Source organism: Dipteris shenzhenensis, chromosome 32 (assembly GCF_047967505.1).
Source record: "Dipteris shenzhenensis isolate YYH24624 ecotype China chromosome 32, Dip_SZ_1.0, whole genome shotgun sequence".
Taxonomy (NCBI): Eukaryota; Viridiplantae; Streptophyta; class Polypodiopsida; order Gleicheniales; family Dipteridaceae; genus Dipteris; species Dipteris shenzhenensis.
Window position 1 is genome coordinate 5,073,098 of NC_141627.1, and position 20,981 is coordinate 5,094,078.

The 20,981-nt window shown below is 41.9% G+C and overlaps 1 protein-coding gene across 1 annotated transcript; it reads left to right on the forward strand.

Annotated features, from left to right (window-relative positions):
- Positions 1 to 4,557: 4,557 nt before the first annotated feature.
- On the forward strand, positions 4,558 to 7,201 carry LOC147880215 (basic helix-loop-helix protein A-like). Its single transcript, XM_087370374.1, has 6 exons — positions 4,558 to 4,640; positions 4,781 to 4,900; positions 5,139 to 5,235; positions 5,549 to 5,605; positions 5,776 to 6,660; positions 6,785 to 7,201. Exons 1-6 carry the CDS (start codon positions 4,558 to 4,560, stop codon positions 7,199 to 7,201), a joined length of 1,659 nt encoding a protein of 552 aa, XP_087226500.1.
- Positions 7,202 to 20,981: the final 13,780 nt, after the last annotated feature.

Below are 20,981 nucleotides of genomic sequence, written 5' to 3' on the forward strand. Positions count from 1 at the left end.
GTACTTACACAAGTAGTTATAAATAATTTTACTACTACTTTCTAAGCTAGGAGAAATTGTTAACCTAATACCCTCAATCCTCAATATTGTTTTTTTCTATGTATATATGTACTATGGAGTTTGAGTTCTAATAAAGGCTACAAATTAAAACATATGTAATATATTCATATCTAATTTGTTTCATCTAATAATCATAAAACATAAGGATAGTGAACCTATGTGTATATACCACTATCTCTCCACACGTATGCGACATAATTTTGTGAGTTGCTACGAGTTAGCAATTACGAGCTCCACAATAGGCTAGACATCAAGCGAAATGCAAACAGCCGACATAAGCGAGCCCGCAACCGGCTCAAAGTCAAATATTTCCTCATCATTCTTAAATACTAGTTTGTAGAGTTTCAATAACATATAGTATGAATTTTAACCACATACGAGATGTTCCAAGTCGGCCTAAGCGAACCTCCATCCAGCACGTGGTATAATATTATTCATCAACGAACGAGTTGTTACAAGTCAGCTTAAGCAAATCTCCAACCGGCTCATTGACTTTTTCTTTAGGTATAGTTACATGCTTATAAATAAATACATATGCTAAAAGTAAGAAAATCATACACACAAACATAAACTATTCCAAAAGTAAATAATTTCATGCGCTATACTATTTTTTCTAAACTTTGCTATCTACTATATTTCATGCATCTAGAATGAAATCTCTAGTTATGTAACTAAACTAAAATTACAAGCCATGGAACTAACAAACTCTTTACCTAGTCCTAAGTGACAAGTCTTTCCAAAGAGTCTACAATCTAGACAAGTTACAACTTATATACTTCATGCATAAAATAAAAATCATATATTTTTCCAGAGCTAAGTACAATGTCACATGCAGCTAACTTACTCTTCACATAATAGTATGTAAATGCTAATTTTCCAATAAGTATCTAAGTGCAAGTGGATTCCAACTAGCAAAAGGGAGACCACCACCCACTAGATACTTTTTTTAACTTAGAAGAACTAACAAAACTTACAATTTTCTTTGTAGCTTTGTTTATCCTCTTTCTTATGCTTCTTGTCTTTCCCAAGACTCCACAATATTCTAGGAATCTCGGATTTTGTGAATAGTACGAGCGCGACGCTAGTTTATATAGCATTAACAACACCGATCCGTGTCGCTAAACATCGACCGATGTTGTTAATTACCGATCGGTGTACCTTAAACTGGTCGGTATTATGTAATACCGGTCGGTGTTGTGCCAAAATACTGGGCGATGTATCGATACAGGAGTTGGGAACCGGCTAGAGCTGGTGCTAGATAAAAATCGCTACTGGGGTGTTTTAAAACGCCCTAGGGCTACTTTAAAAACGTTGAAAATGTTTTAATACAACGTTTTAAAACTAACGTAATACTGCCGCAAGTCCCTGCATCAGCCAAACATAACGTCCAATCAAAAGAGAAAGAAAGAGAACTCCAAAGAGAAAGAGAAGTGAAATCTCAACATTCAAACGTAATGCCGAGTGGCAGGTGCAATGGTCGTCGCTAAGACTGTGTTTGTAATTTATGCATACTAGAAAATTTATGTTAGCGTAGCTTCAAGCACCCAAGAATATTGCTATAGCTTTAGCTTATTTCTATGTATTCAAAGTTTTTTGAGAGATATGCAAGCATTCGAAGTATATACTCCAAAAAGAGGACACTACCCCAAGGCAACCCTCGTCAAACAAACCTTCTCCCTAATGAGGCACTCTTTCAAAGCACTGCCTCCATGGTTTTGAGAAATGTAAACATAAGTTATACTAAAAAAAATTTCTTGCCAAATGCTTGAAAAGAATTTTCTTGCCAAATGCTTGATTTGAGAATCTTGATCTGTAAGTAGCGAATATGATGGGGTCTTAAATGTAACTTTGGAGTTTATATGTTAAAATAAGAGAAGGTACCCCAAAGGATTCATTGTCATTTCATTGCACAATTATCATCCTAAGCATATAGATGGAGAGAGAGAGAGAGAGAGAGAGAGAGAGATATGAATGTTTGTTACTAAAAATGTTTTCAAGAGTTGGGTATGTATCTAGCTCGTAGACGAAAATCTCCTCATCCCCACCGCAACCCTAGTCTAGATTCCTCCTCGATTCCTCTCACCATAACAAGTGTTTTTTGTCCTCTTTGGCTCCTTGGAGGAGTTTGTAGTTATGATTTAATTTCTTGGCTTCAATATTGTCTTGGAGCTCTTATGGAGTGTTCCTAGGCAAAGAGAAGAAAAGAAAAGCGCGCCCCTAGGCTCTTGCGATTGATATTTTAAAAAAAAAACAAACAAACCCTATATAAAAAAAAAACCCTCTCTGGAAAAACGTCGCTATAAAATTGTATATCAGTGTCGCTATATAGCGACACTTAAAAGTCGCTATATAGCGACCTTTATAATGGTCGCTATATAGCGACTTTTAGCCAAACTCGCTATATAGCGACGCTTTAGAAAACTCGCTTTTCATATCGACGATTAACGCTAAGTGGGCGCTAAACGTCGGTATGTAAACGTCGCAATAGGATCCGTATGTAGTAGTGAAAACTGACAATTTTCTTTGTAGCTTTGTTTATCCTCTTTCTTATGCTTCTTGTTTTTCCCAAAACTCCACAATATTCTAGGAATCTCGGATTTTGTGAATAGTACGAGTGCGGCGCTGGTTTATATAACATTAACAACACCGATCGGTGTTGCTAAACATCGACCGATGTTGTTAATTACCGGTTGGTGTAGAGAAACACTGGTTGGTGTATCCTAAACCGGTCGGTGTAGAGCCGGCGGTGCTGGATAAAAATCGCTACTGGGGTGTTTTAAAACGCCCCAGAGCTACTTTAAAAATGTTTAAAATGTTTTAATACAACGTTTTAAAACTAACTTAATACTGCCGCAAGTCCCTGCATCAGCCAAACATAACGTCCAATCAAAAGAGAAAGAAAGAGAACTCCAAAGAGAAAGAGAGTGAAATCTCAACATTCAAACGTAATACCGAGTGGCAGGTGCAATGGTCGTCGCTAAGACTGTGTTTGTAATTTATGCATACTAGAAAATTTCTATCAGCGTAGCTTCAAGCACCCAAGAATATTGCTATAGCTTTAGCTTATTTCTATGTATTCAAAGTTTTTTTAGAGATATGTAAGCATTCAAAGTATATACTCCAAAAAGAGGACACTACCCCAAGGCAACCCTTGTCAAACAAACCTTCTCCCTAATGAGGCACTCTTTCAAAGCACTGCCTCCATCATTTTGAGAAATGTAAACATAAGTTATACTAAAAAAAATTTCTTGCCAAATGCTTGAAAAAAAATTTCTTGCGAAATGCTTGATTTGAGAATCTTGATCTGTAAGTAGCGAATATGATGGGGTCTTAAATGTAATTTTGGAGTTTATATGTTAAAATAAGAGAAGGTACCCCAAAGGATTCATTGTCATTTCATTGCACAATTATCATCCTAAGCATATAGATGGAGAGAGAGAGAGAGAGAGACATGAATGTTTGTTACTAAAAATGTTTTCAATGCAAGAGTTGGGTACGTATCTAGCTCGTAGACAGAAATCTCCTCATCCCCACCGCAGCCCTAGTCCAGATTCCTCCTCGATTCCTCTCACCATAACAAGTGTTTTTTGTCCTCTTTGGCTTCAGTATTGTCTTGGAGCTCTTATGGAGTGTTCCTAGGCAAAGAGAAGAAAAGAAAAGCGCGCGGAGCTCTTATGGAGTGTTCCTAGGCAAAGAGAAGAAAAGAAAAGCACGCCCCTAAGTTAAAGAGGCTCTTGCGATTGATTTAACTCCTTCCTCTCTTAGTTGAGCTAATGCAAATGCAAGTTACATTTTTGGGAAACATCCTGTGACTTTTGTTGTGGAATTAGTTTTTCATTAGGAGACGGAGCAAGGCGTTCGTTCGGAAGGCGTCCCAGAAGCGATGCTAAGTTTGGATGACTGGGCCTGTTGACTCTGGGCGCCGGAGCATAACGTTGATGAAAATATACGCACGAGCCAAAACTCCACGGCGGCGGAGACTTTGTGGAGATTGCGTGAGCTCAGCACTGAGATGACGACGCGCATAACCCACAAATTCCTTAAGACTTTGCAGCGACGTGAAGTTGTGAACTCATCACTGAGGAGCCCTACACCTGCTCTTCATGTTCTTCTGGGAGATCTTGGCGGTTGACGGCTTCACCTTCCGACACAGATCCTGATTCATAAGCACCCCTCCTCCCTCGTTAGTGCTCACTTCTCATCCTCCTCCTCCTCGTCCTCGCCTACCACGATCCCCAATCCCATCATCCATCTCTCATCAGCCGCTCGATCTCCTCTTGCTGCCCCTTGCATATATGCATCACAAATTCACAACCCCTCATTGCCATCTCATCGACCACTGCACCTTTTATGGCCTCTGGTCTAGTCCCCCCTCCCGACCTAGTAGCCCTTCCGACTACCGTCCCTGCCTTCAGCCGCATCAAGCACCTCTTGCAATCCTTAGGATGGTCCTATTGCGCTCTATGGTCGCTCACTCCCGCCTCACGGTAGACACGGATGGCGCTACGTCTCTGGCTTTTACGAGATAAATTAGTACTCGAAGCTTCTCCTCACGCCCTGCACACTGCTGTTCTTCTCCAGTGTGCTAATTAGATTGCGTATAACGAATCTTAGGGTCTCTTCATCATTGTTTCGCCTCGACTATCTAATTATGCTTCCCTTGCGAAATATATCGCAAGCCCAACCGCCTAATTTCACAGTCCTCGATTTTGCTATGCAGGTTATTAAGCTGGTCATACGGTGATGTCAACGAAGGAAAGATGGACGATCCGTTGAAATTGAATCAGCTGCTTGTCTCCTTGGAACTGTACAGCCACTGTATTTTCCCGTTCGGAATCGGGTGAGTCATAGATTGACAGACATTTTTTTTTCCTGTTGTACAATTCCTGTATCCCTTGCGTAACAGTGGACTGAAACGGACGGCCTTACCACATGGATGGGAAGTGATTGTCATCATTGTTCCCATATTAACCTACTTTACTAGTTCAGCACGGAGTAGCCTTTTTTTACTTCCAATTGTCTACCATAAGATTCACATGACTCGTACGCTTGTGCTGATTAATGCGACTGCAATGCAGGTTTCCAGGTGCAGCTTTGTATACTAAAAGGCACCAATGGGTTTCCGGACTTGATCTTTTGCAAAGCCTACTGCCAGAGCAAACTCGATTCTTCCAGGTCATTAAGCAACCAATGATACTATCTCTATTGTCTACTTCGAAAATGCATCTCTTTCCTGTGAATGCTAACGGTATTGTCTTTTCTGTCCTTGTCCCTGCGCTCATAACATGCCGAGAAACAGGATGCATGCATTCAGGTGAAACAGTCTTTTCTCTTCCTTAGGATTTAAAAACCGCGCCCTTAAATTCAGATTGTCAACACGTTCCAATAGATCACTGTTATATAACGGCATACTTTCGAGTTTATTTGAATTCAACCTAAAAATTCCATGTAGTCTGTATTGAAGAGGCGCATTCTCTGTTGATAGCAGACTATGCTGTGCATACCGTACAAGGATGGAGTGGTGGAGCTCGGCACAACCGATTTGGTTGGTGTTTGTGATATGATATTCTTGTCATTATGTTGCATACGTTGTTGGTCGTTAGTACGCTTCAGCATAGAGGGGCTAGCTATAAGGCTGTAGCTGTATTCCAAAAGCCACCCTTGCAGAATCAAGTGCATGTCTTATTGGTGTATTATACTTGGTTTGCGATGTAGGTGCAAGAGGATCCTCAATTGCTTCGACGCATTTGCACATTTCTATGGCCACAACATCGTCTTGTCCAGTCGTTTCTACGTCCAGCATTACAAACAGGGGCAAGAGACGTCTTTCTTCGCGTTGGACAGCAGGATCTTCAATGCGCAGCTTCGTCCAACTCTTCATCTCGTTCTGAATCCCCCCTCCAAAGCACTCATCCAATGCGATCACCTGTGTTCTCAACTTCCATGGAAGCCCATGGAATCGACGTTCTTGGGCAGCTTCAGCTCGACATTAACACGGTGAGGACAATTGCGGAATCCAATCTTGACGAGGGGGACTTGGCCTTTAGACATACCACAAGCCTCAGGCCCTCGGTTTTCCCAAACATACCTTCTGTCGATCAAACTCATCACGAACTCTATTATCCTGGCATGGAAGTAGGCGAACTCGGACTTCCCGTCATTGTACAGGATGACGAAGCTATGGTAGCGAGACACGTTAGATTGCGTTCATCGGTTGGATCTTTTTCCGCGGAGCGTTCCTTGCAGCCTAACGCTGATCTCGCTATTGGAGTTCCTGGATTTTCTTCCGTCAACACATGTGCTGTCGGCAAAGAATGTCAAAGCTTCCCTGGAGAAGCTTTAGATTCGCTAAGCACTAGTTCAACACGATCTGCGTTTAAACGTTGGGCATCAACCACTTCTGAATCAGGAATAAGAACCCCTACTTGTAGCTCGCTTTTGAAAAGATGCCTGCTATACTTACTTCCCAAGATGATGGGCGAAACTCTACAAGGATCACAGGAACTGGCTCGTCAACACGTGGTGTCTGAGCGCAAACGACGACGACATCAAAATGAATGCCTCAAGGTCCTTCAAACTCTTATTCCAAATCTCAAGAAGGTAAAGCAACAACACTGGTTGTCACATTTTTCCAATATCTACTTAGATTAGGTCTCAAATAAATGTCAATCTCGTTCGCTAATGAGAGAGATATCTCTGAGTCCTCACAATCGTTCTTATGCAGAAGGATAAAGTTTCTGTTCTTGAGCACACTATACATTTCTTGAAAGAGCTTCAGGATCGGGTGGGAGAATTGGAACATCAGAATACCCAGCTCCAGAATGCAGCTAATATTGCTCTACAACCGCAAGGACAAAATTCGCAGGGAACAACCACTGCTTCCGGAAGTTTCTCATCTTATATTCAAAGGATTGAAGTAACTCACGACACAAATAAGCAGCGACCTCTGTTTCAGGTCGAGATGGACTTAACGATCGAGGTAGACGCCGGCTACATGCTCATTAAAGCTCTCAGTGCCCTCAAGCAAATGAAATTGAGTTGTGTCAATGTGGAGGCCAAATCTGAAGGAACCCACTTGAGGGCCAATGTATCAGCGGAATACAAGGTAAATCTCTTGAAGATGTATTTTTTTGCAAAATAACGAACGGGCAAACAACACAACCTTTGAGTTGTCTGACCATACATCTTTTGCTCTTTTTCTTTCTTGAACGTCCTAGGAAGGTGGAAGGAGAATCCCAAACCGAGATGAGGTACAAAATTTATTGATCAGAAGCCTGGTATAGTATGCAATCTGGCATTCCTTTGCATGACCACGAGAAAATACCTCCAAGATGAATCTTGCAAATCTTTCCAACATCGACCACGGTAGTAACTTGTCATGGGATGCCAATTGATAGATTGGAAGGCAGCATATTTAGCTCTCTGCTTCCTGGGTTCATAGCACATCATTTAAGTGTACTCGTGTTATTCGTTGATAATCGCATTCCATTAGGATGTTTCATTACAAAAAGGGTCCCTTTCTTTGCTTAATGAAGTATTATGAATTCAGGATATAGATCTATGATGACAATTGTTGCCCTCTTAACAACTACAGAGACACACTATGTGGACACTCTCGTTTTCATTTGTATGATTTCGATGGGGCATTTTCCTTTCTTATTATTTCAAGTAATAGGGAAACGGAATTTATTCAGTAAAAATGAAGGAGTTACAAATAACAACATAAGGATTTCTAAAGATAAATACATTAATGTCAAAATACCAGCAACATGTTAAAATTTTTGGCAATCCAAACATTTTGTTCGCGCCCATTATACTTACATGGAATATGTTATAAGAGAGCCTTGTCTTTTACATTCTCGACCTTTAATCTTTACACCTGGGGATTCAATATGTTATAAAAGACCCATATTGCATGTACGATCATTCAAGGGATATTTGTATTCCTTGTATACCCTTAAATTATCTTTATTTTTTATAACTCCACAAGAAAATTAAAACCCTTTTATTGATTGAACATGCTATCTTACATATTTGTTAGTGAGCCTCCCATGTCTTTGAATATGTGAAATATAGCTTTGTTCCTTGTTCTCCAAAGAAGAACAACCAATACAACTTGACAAAATATGGAATTTGTGTTGTGGTATAATTGCAATACAATTGCAATTACATGGGAAGTATTTTTCTGAAGAAGACTCTGAAATCCAAGAGCACCAATCCCCTTCAGAACATATTATGACAAGTTCTTTGGATACAATCTCCCCAGAAGAAGATATTAGGAACACTATAATTGGATAAATAACGAGTTTACTGGACTCCGCAAAGTCGTTGACAACATTGATAGGAGAGGGAATGAGGTCTAAGAGTTCCAAAAGTACGAGGATAACCTCCTACGGGCTACTGAATTAAGAGCCTTGAAGACCTTTTTACGTACACTTACCAATTGCAAGAACAACAACTAGTGCCCACAAAATTTTTCATCACTATACCGGGCGCGGATTTATGCTAGGCTTCACGAAGCTGAGGCTGCATTTTCTATGTGATACCCAAAATGGTGCACATGTCATCGAGCAACAGTCAGGCATAACTTTTCACAAGGCAAATTGGAAGAATCTGGACAAGGTGCTACCCTATCTTAGAAAATTGTTGGGCTTGTTGCCTTTGGGGTTGAAGCTAGGTGTGCCATTCACTTCAAGGGTGAGCCTAATCATGCCAGACCTATGCAAAATGTTGGCTGAACATGTGCTCGGGTCGGTTGTAATGGCAATGGACACAGTAGGGGTGATTGATAAACTGGTAGAGAAAGTTGGAAAATACCAAGCCTAGATGATTGCTCTCGAGATGCGCAAGAATGGGTATTGGACTTTCTAACAAGGAATAATTGTTTGGGAGAAAAGGAAATTGCGGACACTTTTCATCTCTATAAAATCAACACCCCACGCAAGGGCGTTTCCTGGGTGTGCAAGAATCATGAAATGGAGGGAGACCATTATTGATAGGGTGATGCCATTCACTTCATCTATCTTCCTATAAAAAACACTGGCATGCACCCATCTTCATGTACATGTGAGGAACTAATATTCTCACCATCTTCCATATATGTTCATTTATCTTGAACAGGATTTGTAATGCCAAAGATATTAGTGGATGCACATGCACACACTCCAGTCAAACACTTTCAGCTTTGACAATAAATCCCCAAATTCAAAAGAAATAAAAAATGTTAATAGTTCACCTTCAACAAAGGATTAGAGAGGGGACTATATCTCTTCATTTTCTCATCACTGTGTACAATCTATAGCCACTCACTCCTCTCTTTCTTCAGCCTTGCACTCTCAATATGAGCTAAAAAATTACTAGCCTTATGGGAATTCAAGGGTGATAGATTTTGCTCTTTTTTTCTGCATAATAAACAAAACTGAAGTTAGACATTGCTTATTTTAATTATACAATTTTTTCAAATGTCAATTTAAAATTTCCTTAAATTCTATAAAATAAGGCTTCAAAGACTCATATGCACTTGAGATGGGACACTCTAAAACAATCTAATATGACGACTACAAATTGTGTTTGACCACCATTTACATTCTCATATGTTATGTTTTATGCCTACACAACAAAGGGATGCATAGAATCATTCATATACATCCTATACAATGATACAGAACACATGTTTACAAATTTTATCTATAAAAAAGGGAACAAGAGCTTGCTCTTCAAAATATTGAGACATCTCTTCCAAGGTTTGTTCTCTTGCCTTCAACCCAAAACACTATGGCATATAAAGCAGATAACATTGCACACACACAACAAGACAAAGTAATTATAGACGCGCTTGATAGACACACAAAATAGCGGGTGTGCCTATAGGTGCAGCTAGAATAGTAAAAATACGGGCGTGTCTATAAGCGCATCTATAAGCACGTCTAATAGTGCATCTATTCACGTGTCTACACTGTGCATTAGACATGGATCTAGATGCCTTTATAAACGCAGAACAGAGAATACAGAAAGTGATATTTTGGTGCAAGTTGATAAATGTGCATCACTACTTTTCAGACATTGCCCATGATTACCAAAGCACATAATTTTAATAAAAATATCAATGCTTTTTGGCAAACACAAAAATATCAATGCTTTTTGGCAAACCCACATACACAAAAATTAAGTGAGGCGAGGAGAATGAGATAATAATATGTAAAATGATTTTGCCAATATCAATGATGGGCTACGGTTTGATTTCATCCTCAATGAGATCAACCCTTGCCAAACTATCTACTTCAAAATCCAAACCAATGTTGAGATCTATAAATACATTCAGCCCACTACTACTTGTGCTACTCATGTGTGTTGAGAGTTCACGCTCAACATCATGTGATCATGTGTGCATAGCACCATCACGTGATCATATGTGCATAGCACTAACCTTATAGAGTGCTATAAAGGAAAGGGTTAGATCCCCTAACCCTAACCCTAAAAGGGTTTGTATATATTCTATTTTTTCAACTAATTCTAGTGTACAGTTAGTCATTTGTGGTGTGCTCTCTAGCTGTGCCCTCTCTCCTCATCTCCACTCTTCTCCTCTCCCCTCTTCATATTTTGTCATGGTATCAGAGCTCCCTTGCCTTCCACTGAGGCATTGCGATCCGTATGCGAGAGTATGAGAGAGTGTGATAGTTTGAGAGATTGAGAGATGGAGTTTTCTTTTCCGTGAGAGAAAAAATCCATTGAGTAATAGAGAAATTTCTGTCCATTTGAGAGGAATTTCCGTCCATTCGATTGAGAGATTTCTGTTCATTCTATTGAAGGAATTCTTAGTTCATCGAGAGAAAGAGAGATCTGAGATACATCTCTTCTGTTGTGAGGTTGTATGAAAGAGAGACATTTCAAGAGTTTGTAAGGTCTGTGTAAGTTTGTTCTCGGAGTTATGTGGTTCTTTGTGAGAAGTTCACGTTCTTCTATGGCATAGCTTCTCCAACAAGCAAAGCTTCTCTTGCAAACTACTGCAACACACGACGGCTTCTTCCAAAATGACCTAGCCTCCAACGTCCTATTCAACGACCTCAAGAGCTCTCCACGGCCGCCATCCATAGCTCCAACTAAGGCTAAAGCCATAGCCTTCTACAAAGCCTGCAACGGCCGTGATGCCATCTTCTACTACGGTGCCCTCGTCTCCAAACTCTTAGCTCAAGCGGTTGTAGCCCAACAGTGGCTCTCTTCAACCAACTCCTTCTCCAACACGAGTGCTTGGCTGCTGTTGCTGCCCGCCGTGACCTTTAACCCGCTTTGACTTCAAGGCTCACCAGTCGACTCCAACAACCACCACGGGTTGTAGCTCTGCCACAGCTCACCTATCTCTGGCCACGCAGCGCCTCTCCAACAGAACAGCCGCAATGAATAGCTGTCGCAGTGATTGCGAAGGTCATCCTTGTTGGTGGTGCTGAATATTACCGCGCCAACATCGGCTGAACAATAGTGACTATGGCCTCCAATTGTCTCCTCTGATCGCAAGCATCCCTCCACCAATTCGTCTCCTTCGATAGCGCCCATCCAAGGTCAGCTTCCAAGCTTCATAGCACGGCTTCATCCTCCACGAAGCCTCTTCATCGACTCTACATGACAAAGCGCGATTCAAGCTTCCTTACCAACGTGGTCCTCCTCGACGGAATCGGCATCTTTGATGGAATCTCCAGTAGATTCCAAAGCCCCAAAAATTGACACGTGGTAGGGTAAGCCCATCCTTGGGCTTGGCCACAAAGCTGACACGTGGCAGACCTTATCTGCCACGTCACCCCTGCCAGCTCAACAGGACACGTCATCACCGACTGCCACATCATCACCGACTACCACGTCATCACCGACTGCCATGTCATCAGTGCCACGTCATCAGTGCCATGTCACCAGGCCACGTCATCAGTGCCACATCACCTGCACCACGTCACCTGTGCCACGTCATCAGTGCCACATCAGCATTGCCACGTCACCCTGCTGACATCATTTGTGCCACCTCAGCACTGCCACCTCAGCAGTCCAGTCAGCACTGCCACCTCAGCAGTCCAGTCAGCACTGACCCCTTCAGGCACAGTCCCTTGCCAGGCACACTGTGCACACACTGCATGTGCACACTCCTGCCACCTCAGCACAGAGCTTCACTGGCACACCTCTTGCTAAGCACAGTGCCACATCATCACTGCATGTGACTCACAGTGACACATCATCATTGAGCACCATTTGCACTCCTTTTGCCCCTCCACCTAGATCAAGTCGTATCTCTTGATCCAGGAAGAATTTGAGGGTGCTCCAAAAAGGAAAGTCGCTCGATTTTTCGTGCTCTACGCGCTTGTTACATCATGCGCACATTTCGGCGCGAGTTACACTCACATTTGAGCCTCGCCGACAAAACCACTTCCTTCACGCACATTTGCCTCTACATCGACGCATCTGACCCAGCACTTAAAAAGAACAAAGGAAAAGGAATTATTTGCCGCTCTTTCATCGATCGACGGTTGGTTTAGATCTAGATCAGACTAGACTAGATCGCCATAGAGGGGACGCTTTGAATTCCCCAAGTTGCCAATCTAAGCCATGCCCGAAATTCCCGACTAGTACCTACTCGGAGTCAGTCCATACGCTCACATCCGATTTCACATCATTACATTACCTGAAACCTTACGTTCATCAGTTCAGTGAGCAGACTTCAGAGTTCAGAGGCATTGCAGATTGATTCAGTGGGCAGATAGCACTTGATTTCACACACACATGCCACCATTGTAAAGCCTATTTGGCTATCTCATGGCATCGTGCACATCATTTTTCAGCCTTGTAAAGCCTCTTGGCTATTCCCGGCATCATTGCCACAAGCCTTGTAACACAGGTCAGATCTTATTTACTACAGTTCTAAGTTCTATCTTCACCGACGGTACAGAGATTTCACTTGGCATCTTCAGTGTATTTGCAGTTGATTCATACAGAGTTTTCCAGGACACTTTTTGAGTACATTGTTTGCACCATGTCGACTAGCAACCTCAATCTGGAGGCATCTGCTAAGTTAGACAACTCCAATTACGGTACATGGAAATACCGAATGGAGACCATTCTTGTGCTTCAGGACAAATGGGAGTATGTCGATGGATCTATACCTAGACCATTGGCCGATCCAGCCACCAGTAGCTCTACTCCATCTGTTGTCACAGCACCAGCAACGGGATCTACATCGGGATCTACATCTACACAAACAGTTTCCGCACCAGTAGCAGATCCTGCCATTGCCCGAGCTCAAGCAGAATGGGATAAGAAAGACAAGTATGCCTATCACCTGATCAAGCAGAATGTGCAAGATGTCATGCTAGGACAGCTCAACACAGTCAAGACATCAAAAGAAACATGGGATATGTTCGCAGCTCTCTACGAGTCCAAGAACACATCCAGGATTCTCACCCTAAGAAACCAGATCAACCAGAGTTTCCGCAATAGCAGTGAAACCGGTCATGCTTATGTACTCCGCATCAAAGACTACAACAATCAACTTGCAGCAGCAGGAGAGACTATGAATCCCACAGAAATGGTTCAAGTGATCCTGAATGGACTAGGAGAAGGATATGAAAATCTAGTCTAGAGTATTGCCATCCAATGGCAAATTCCAACACTAGAAGAACTTCAGTCAGTTCTACTTGGTGAAGAACTCAGGACTCAGGCCATTCAAGCACGTAAAGGTCATTCTAATGATCAGGCATTCACAGCTTCAGACAGAAGCAGAGGCAAATGTAGAAACAGAGGTAGATCATATCAGAAAAGTGGTCATCATCAACAAAATCAAAGTCAGAATCAGCATCAGCATCAGCAGCATCCTCAGCAACATCAAAATCAGCAAAGAGGAAATCATTCCAACCGAGGAAGATTCCAAAGACGAGGGAATGCATCCACCAATGTGTCAAACATTCAATGCAACTATTGTCACAAGTTTGGACACTATGAAAGAGATTGCCGCAAGAAGCAGTATGACTAAGGCGGTCAATCCAGCAATAATCGAGGGAATTCCCGAGGAAGAGGAAATCATCATGGTGGACATTCTAGTCACAGTCATTTTGCAAATGAACATGGCAATATGTTTCTTGCAAGTGAGGAATTGCATCAGACTGATACAATGCACCTAGACACTGATTTCAATCCCAAAGAGGATTTCAGCTATCAAGTCGACCAAGTGGAACAGGATCCTTGGTATATCGACAGCGGTGCATCATCTCATATGACAAATCATCAGGAATGGTTCACAGAAATGAAGCCATTAGAAGGTCAAAAGAATGTCATCTACACAGCAGACAATACACCGAATCCAGTTCAAGGGACAGGTGTTATCCCTATGAACAATTTCACTGGTACAAAAGGATTAGTCAAAGATGTGCTCTATGTTCCGAAGCTCAGCAAGAACCTTTTGTCAGTAGGTCAAATGACGGAACACAACTACAAAGTCATCTTCGACGGTGATGAATGCACTATCAGAGACAAATCCAAAAGAGGTCAGCTAGTAGCAAAAGGTGTCAAGGAAGGACGCTTATACAGGATGCTAGCTACAGTACCAGATAAGCATGCCATGTCAGCTCAAATGCAACAAATGCCACTATCTGCAAAATGGCACAAGAGATATGGTCATGTCAACTTCAAGTACTTGTTAGATCTCAGGAATCAGAATATGGCAATTGGGATTCCAAAGCTACAATTTCTTGGAAAAGTTTGTGAAGCATGCTGCTTCGGCAAACAAAAGCGAACCAACTTTGTTAGAAGTACCTCTCGTGCACGAGGTATTCTTGATTTGATTCATACAGATGTATGGGGTTATGCCCAGACCCGCAGCATCAATGGTTCACTTTATTACTTAACCTTCATCGATGACTACAGCAGATATTGTTGGGTCTACTTTCTGAAAGAAAAATCTGAAGTGTTTGCCAGATTTCAAGAGTTCAAAGCCATGGTAGAAAACCAAACAGGCAGAAAGATCAAGGTCATGAGATCAGACAGAGGAGGTGAATACATGTCTTCAGCATTCATAAATTTTTGCAAAACTCACGGTATTCGAAGACAATTCACATGTGCAGATACTCCTCAGCAAAATGCAAGAGCTAAAAGGAAGAATGGGACTTTAGCAGACAGTGCTAGAGCAATGCTTAGTGAAAAGCATCTTCCAAATCAGTATTGGGCAGAAGCAATAGCTACAGCTAACTACTTGCTTAATCGGCTTCCTACCGAACCGATACAAGGTATGACTCCTTATGAAGCATTCACTGGACACAAGCCACGCATTGGGCATCTCCGCATATTTGGTTGCATAGCATATGCCCACATACATGATGATCATCGCAGGAAATTGGATGCGAAGTCATGCAAATGCATCATGGTTGGCTACAGTGAAGAAAGCAAAGCATACAAATTGTATGATCCCATCAACTGCAAAGTCATTATCTCCAGAGATGTAATCTTTGATGAGGAATCAGAATGGAAAACCTCACCTACACAGGAGATAGAAGCATCGACTTCACAGTCATCTACAGAACAGGTTGATGAAGAAGAGCAAGAATTGCCAGCAACACCCCAAGCAGTGCCACAGCAGCTCAGACGGTCTACTAGGGAAAGCAGACCACCAGCCAGATTGACATATGCTCAGAAAGGCAAAGCAATTCAGGTGGAAACCACCAACTATGCTCTTATGACTACCATCATGGCTATAGAAGAGCCAGTGTACTTCGAAGATGCAATAGATAAGCCAGAATGGCAAACTGTTATGAATGAAGAAATGGATGCTTTGTATAAAAATAACACTTGGGAATTATGCGACCTTCCACCAGGAAAGAAGGCCATAGCCAACAAATGGGTATACAAAGTGAAGTACAATCTAGATGGCAGTATTCAGAGATACAAAGCCAGATTAGTTGCAAAAGGATTTGCACAACAATATGGCCAAGATTATGATGAGACTTATGCTCCAGTAGCAAAGATGGATTCCATACGGTTCTTGATATCACTAGCGACACTCAGTAAATGGAATGTGTATCAGCTCGATGTCAAGAATGCATTTCTCAATGGTTATCTAGACGAGGAAGTCTACATGCAACAACCAGCCGGTTATGTTGAACCAGGAAAAGAGAACAAGGTTTGCCATCTCAAGAAAAGTCTCTACGGCTTAAAACAAGCACCCAGAAGTTGGTACAGCAGAATTGACAAATATTTTGCTGATCTGGGATACATGAAGTCCAATGTAGATCATACTCTCTACTACAAAGTTCAAGGGGAAGATATTACTATTGCACTTTTGTACGTAGATGATCTCATTGTGACAGGAAGCAAGGATAGCTTCATCAGAACGCTAAAACAAGACTTATCTGCAGAGTTCGACATGAAAGATCTTGGACTTATGCACTATTGTCTTGGAATTGAGTTCTGGAGAGATTCAGATAGCACATTCATGAGTCAGCTCAAGAATGTTGACAGTCTCCTGAAGAAGTTTCATATGGCAGATTGCAAGATTGTAGCCACTCCCATGGAACAGAGTTTGAAACTTACTAAAGATTCAGAAAAGCCTACAGTCAATGACAGATACTACAGGCAACTCATTGGATCTCTTATATATCTGACAATCACACGGCCAGATATTTGTTATGCAGTAAGCTCACTAGCATAGTTTATGGAAAATCCAAAACAGTCTCACTGGAATGCAGCCAAAAGAGTCTTGAGATACATCAGAGGTACAAGACAGTTTGGGATAGAATACAGAGGAAGTCATCCACGGTTGCATGGATACTGTGATAGTGACTATGCTGGAGATCATGAGACCAGGAGATCGACACAGGGATATGCATTTTTCCTTGGTCAAGGTGCTATATCATGGTTGTCAAACAAACAGCCAACTGTTTCTTTGTCTTTGACTGAAGCAGAATATAGAGCACTCACTACAGGTGCATGTGACGCTATATGGCTCAGAAGACTATTGTCAGAAACAAATTACCTTGATGAATCAAAGCCAACAACAATATCCTGTGATAATCAATCGGCTCAAGCATTGGCCAAAAATCCAGTATATCACTCCAGAACAAAGCACATTGATGTCAGAGAACACTTCATCAGAGAAAGAGTGTTACTTGGTGACATCACACTGCAGCATTGTGATAGCAAAGAAAATGTTGCAGACATCTTTACCAAACCACTCGGTAAAGAGCTCTTTGAGAAACACCGACTAGCTCTTGGTTTGATGCAGAGGAAGGACATTCCCATTAAAGGGGTGTGATGGAATGTAATGCTCAGTCCTTCTTCGATTCCCCAGAATCATCATCTTGAGGGAAGGCCTACTTCATGATGTTGATCTTGAGGGAAGGTGTTGAGAGTTCATGCTCAACATCATGTGATCATGTGTGCATAGCACCATCACGTGATCATATGTGCATAGCACTAACCTTATAGAGTGCTATAAAGGAAAGGGTTACATCCCCTAACCCTAACCCTATAAGGGTTTGTATATATTCTATTTTTTCAACTAATTCTAGTGTACAGTTAGTCATTTGTGGTGTGCTCTCTAGCTGTGCCCTCTCTCCTCATCTCCACTCTTCTCCTCTCCCCTCTTCATATTTTGTCAATGTGCTCATCAAAATCAGCATCACCAGTGGTAGGCTCGTCCTCACGCGTAATGGCCACAATATCTATATCTCCTATCTTATGATCATCCTCCTCTCTCATATCATGGTAATCATCACCTCCATGGCCATGATCATCATCCATACGCTCCATATTACTAAATGTACTATACATTACTTTGGAACATGGTGTAATAGGTATGACATGCCACCACCTATTATTATCTGCCATGTGGGGGTTAAAGGTCACTGTGCCTTAACCCCAGTTATGTACAATACTCAAACACATATATAAATGAATGAAAAAGAAGATTAGGGTGGTTCTGCACCCACCAAAACTTGTGTGGCTCTCTGTCTCTCTCTGGCTCTCTCTCCTTCTTCCATTCTTGCTTCCGTTGAGAGCACTCTCAACTGGTATCAGAGCCCGAGTGATCTAGCTGAGTGTGCGTGAATGCTTGGAAGCTCAGCAGCTCTGTGGGAGGAAGGAGAAGCTCTGTGGGAAGCTTTGTGGGTGACTTTACTTACATCCGAGTGTGCAGAGACCTTGGAGGAATCTTTGGAAAAGTCACTTTGGCTTTGCGAAGTGGTTTTGAGAGCCTGTTAAGAGCTTTCAAAGAAAAAGTCGTTTTTTGAGCTTTTCCCTGTTCCATTCGATGACAGAGACTTCGTATTGACTTGTGGAGGCAACTATTGCTTGCTTTTGGTGTCCACATTACTTCAGGAGCTTGGAAACACCTTCATTCTTGAATCTGAGATCATTTCAGTGGATTTCTGACTCACTGTGTCAATTCCTGCGTTTTTTGCCCGGGTGTTGGAACTCAAGTTTGGAGCAACCATTTGCAGATCTGTCAGTTCCGGTGGACTCAGGAGGTCCTAAAACTTCTATGTTGCTCATCATTCGCACTCCGGTGGAGTTTACAGATAGCTCTGTTTCCAAAAACGTTTTTCAGTCCGTGTGTTGGACCCAGTGATTGAGGCCACGGTTTCCAAAACCGTCTGTCCCATTGCGTTCCGGATGCCCAAAAACCCCTACCTATCAGTTCTTGCGTGATTCGGTGGAGGATTTTCAGAGTTATAAATCTCTGTGTATTCGATTTCGTCTCTCTGTTATGCATTTTTCATACTAAGGTTTTAAAACCTTAGATTTATGCCACATGGTAGTGGATAAGTGTTGACTCCCATTTCTCACTCATCGGTTGGGATTTTGGAGTTCTGGCAGAAGAGAGATATTTGCAGATTTCCTTGCTGAGTCCGATTATGCAATGGCGCCCATGTTTTGAAGCATCTCAGGTTCTATTTTCAGTAGCGCTCATTACCGTGGGACTATGATTTCTTGAGCATACCTTATGCAGATCACTCTGGTTGCAGTTTGAGCAGTGTGCGCTCATTCGTGGTATGCATTGGGTTGCAGTGGATGATTTATAGGCCATTTGGATGCATTGCGGTCCTTGTTGGATGCGCTGATAGGCCCAAATTGCCTTGTGGGATGCTATTTTTTATGGACGCTTTGCACATGGATGCTATTTTATGCTGAGGGACAGCTTTGACACATTGCAGGTGACGCACTGATAGTGCTATGCTCTCTTGGATGAGACATTATTGATGCATATGCCAGTGGACAGTGTTTATGCTTGAGTCATTTGGCACTTATTGGCATTTTCTTTTGGGCCAGATTTGCTCATATGGATGCATAGTATATGCACATGAGTCAGATGCTTTGAGTTTTGAATTTTGGTGATATTTCACTCTATTGTGGCATACACATTTGGGTGCACCTGGTATTTGGTGTGATTCTCTCTTGCAGACACTAGCGTTTGGGATTTTGCTTTATTTGCATCATGGCATCCTCTTCCATGCCTGAAAAGGAGTTTTTTAGCATTAAAAAGTTTGATGGGACAAACTTTTCTTTGTGGAAAGAACAGATAAGGGATGTGCTTATTCAAAAGAAGCAGATTAAACCCTTGGCAGGGATTGAAGCTAAGCCTGCAAATATGTCTGAGGATGATTGGAATGAGTTGGATGCATTAGCAAAGTCTACTATTAGACTTCATCTTGCAGAGTCAGTTTATTTCACAGTAGTAAATGAGCAGACTACGGAAGATTTGTGGAAGAAACTGTGTGCCACTTATGAAAAGGAAACTGCGTTTAATAAAGTTTACCTCATGAAGAGGTTGTTTGAGCTGCAGATGAAGGAAGGGGTCTCCATTGCTTCTCACTTGAATGAATTCAATATTATTTTCAGCCAGCTTCAGGCTCAGAAAATGAATTTTGATGCGGAGACTAAGGCAATATTTCTCTTATGTTCATTGCCATCCTCATGGGATACCTTCCGTACAGCTGTCAGTAACTCTGCACCTGGTGGAGTACTGAAATTTGATGATGTTGTGGGTAGCTTGTTGGCCGATGAGATTAGACGGAAGTCTATGGATGGCAACAAGCAGGATGCAGCCTTAAATGTGCAAAGGGGCAGATCACAGTTCAGGGGGAAGTCCCAAGAAAGAGGGAAGTCTCGTAGCAAATCCAGGGCACGGAACATTGAGTGTTACCATTGTGGCAAGAAGGGCCATATGAAAAAGGATTGCTACAAGCTGAAAAGAGAGCAAAAGGATAAGAAAAAGAATGCAAATTGGGGTGCAAATCAAAAGGAAGAGAGTCCAAGGGAGGACAAAGCAAAAGTGAAGATCGAGGAGATCAATGCAGTCACACATGATAGTGACAATGACGTTCTCTTCATGTCTAGTTTATCTGCAGAGTTGCTTACCACTTCAGATGATGCATATTCCCAGGATTGGATTTTGGATTCTGGTGCTTCATTCCATGTTACTCCCCATAGGGAATGGTTCTCCACTTATGACAGTGGAAAGACAGGTTGTGTGCATCTTGGAAATGACTATGCATGTGACATAGTGGGAGCAGGTGACATAAAGTTTTCTTTTGCAAATGGGTCTGCATTTGTTTTGAAACATGTGAGACATGTGCCTAAGCTGACCAAGAGTCTTATTTCAGTGGGTCAGCTAGATGATGCTGGTTTTCACACCACTTTTGGCTTTCAGAGTTGGAAAATTCAAAAGGGCTCTATGCTTTTGGCTAGGGGTGCCAAGTGTGGGACTTTGTATCCCTTACATGTATCAGGGGTATTTGATCATGTTGTTGCAATAACCGAGCAGCCAAGCACTTCTTTGTGGCATTGCAGGTTGGGGCACATGAGCCAGAATGGAATGAAACTCTTATGCCGTTTGGGTTATGTACCGCATTTGAGTTTCTCTGATTTTGAATTTTGTGAGCACTGTCTCTATGGGAAGC

What these genes read in the sequence shown, in the direction of transcription:
- LOC147880215 (XM_087370374.1), top strand. Translation starts at nt 4,558, where the DNA reads ATGGCGCTACGTCTCTGGCTTTTACGAGATAAATTAGTACTCGAAGCT. An exon ending in ATTTTCCCGTTCGGAATCGG is followed by an intron (nt 4,901 to 5,138) that starts GTGAGTCATAGA and finishes ACTGCAATGCAG; the next exon opens with GTTTCCAGGTGCAGCTTTGT. An exon ending in AGCTCGGCACAACCGATTTG is followed by an intron (nt 5,606 to 5,775) that starts GTTGGTGTTTGT and finishes TTTGCGATGTAG; the next exon opens with GTGCAAGAGGATCCTCAATT.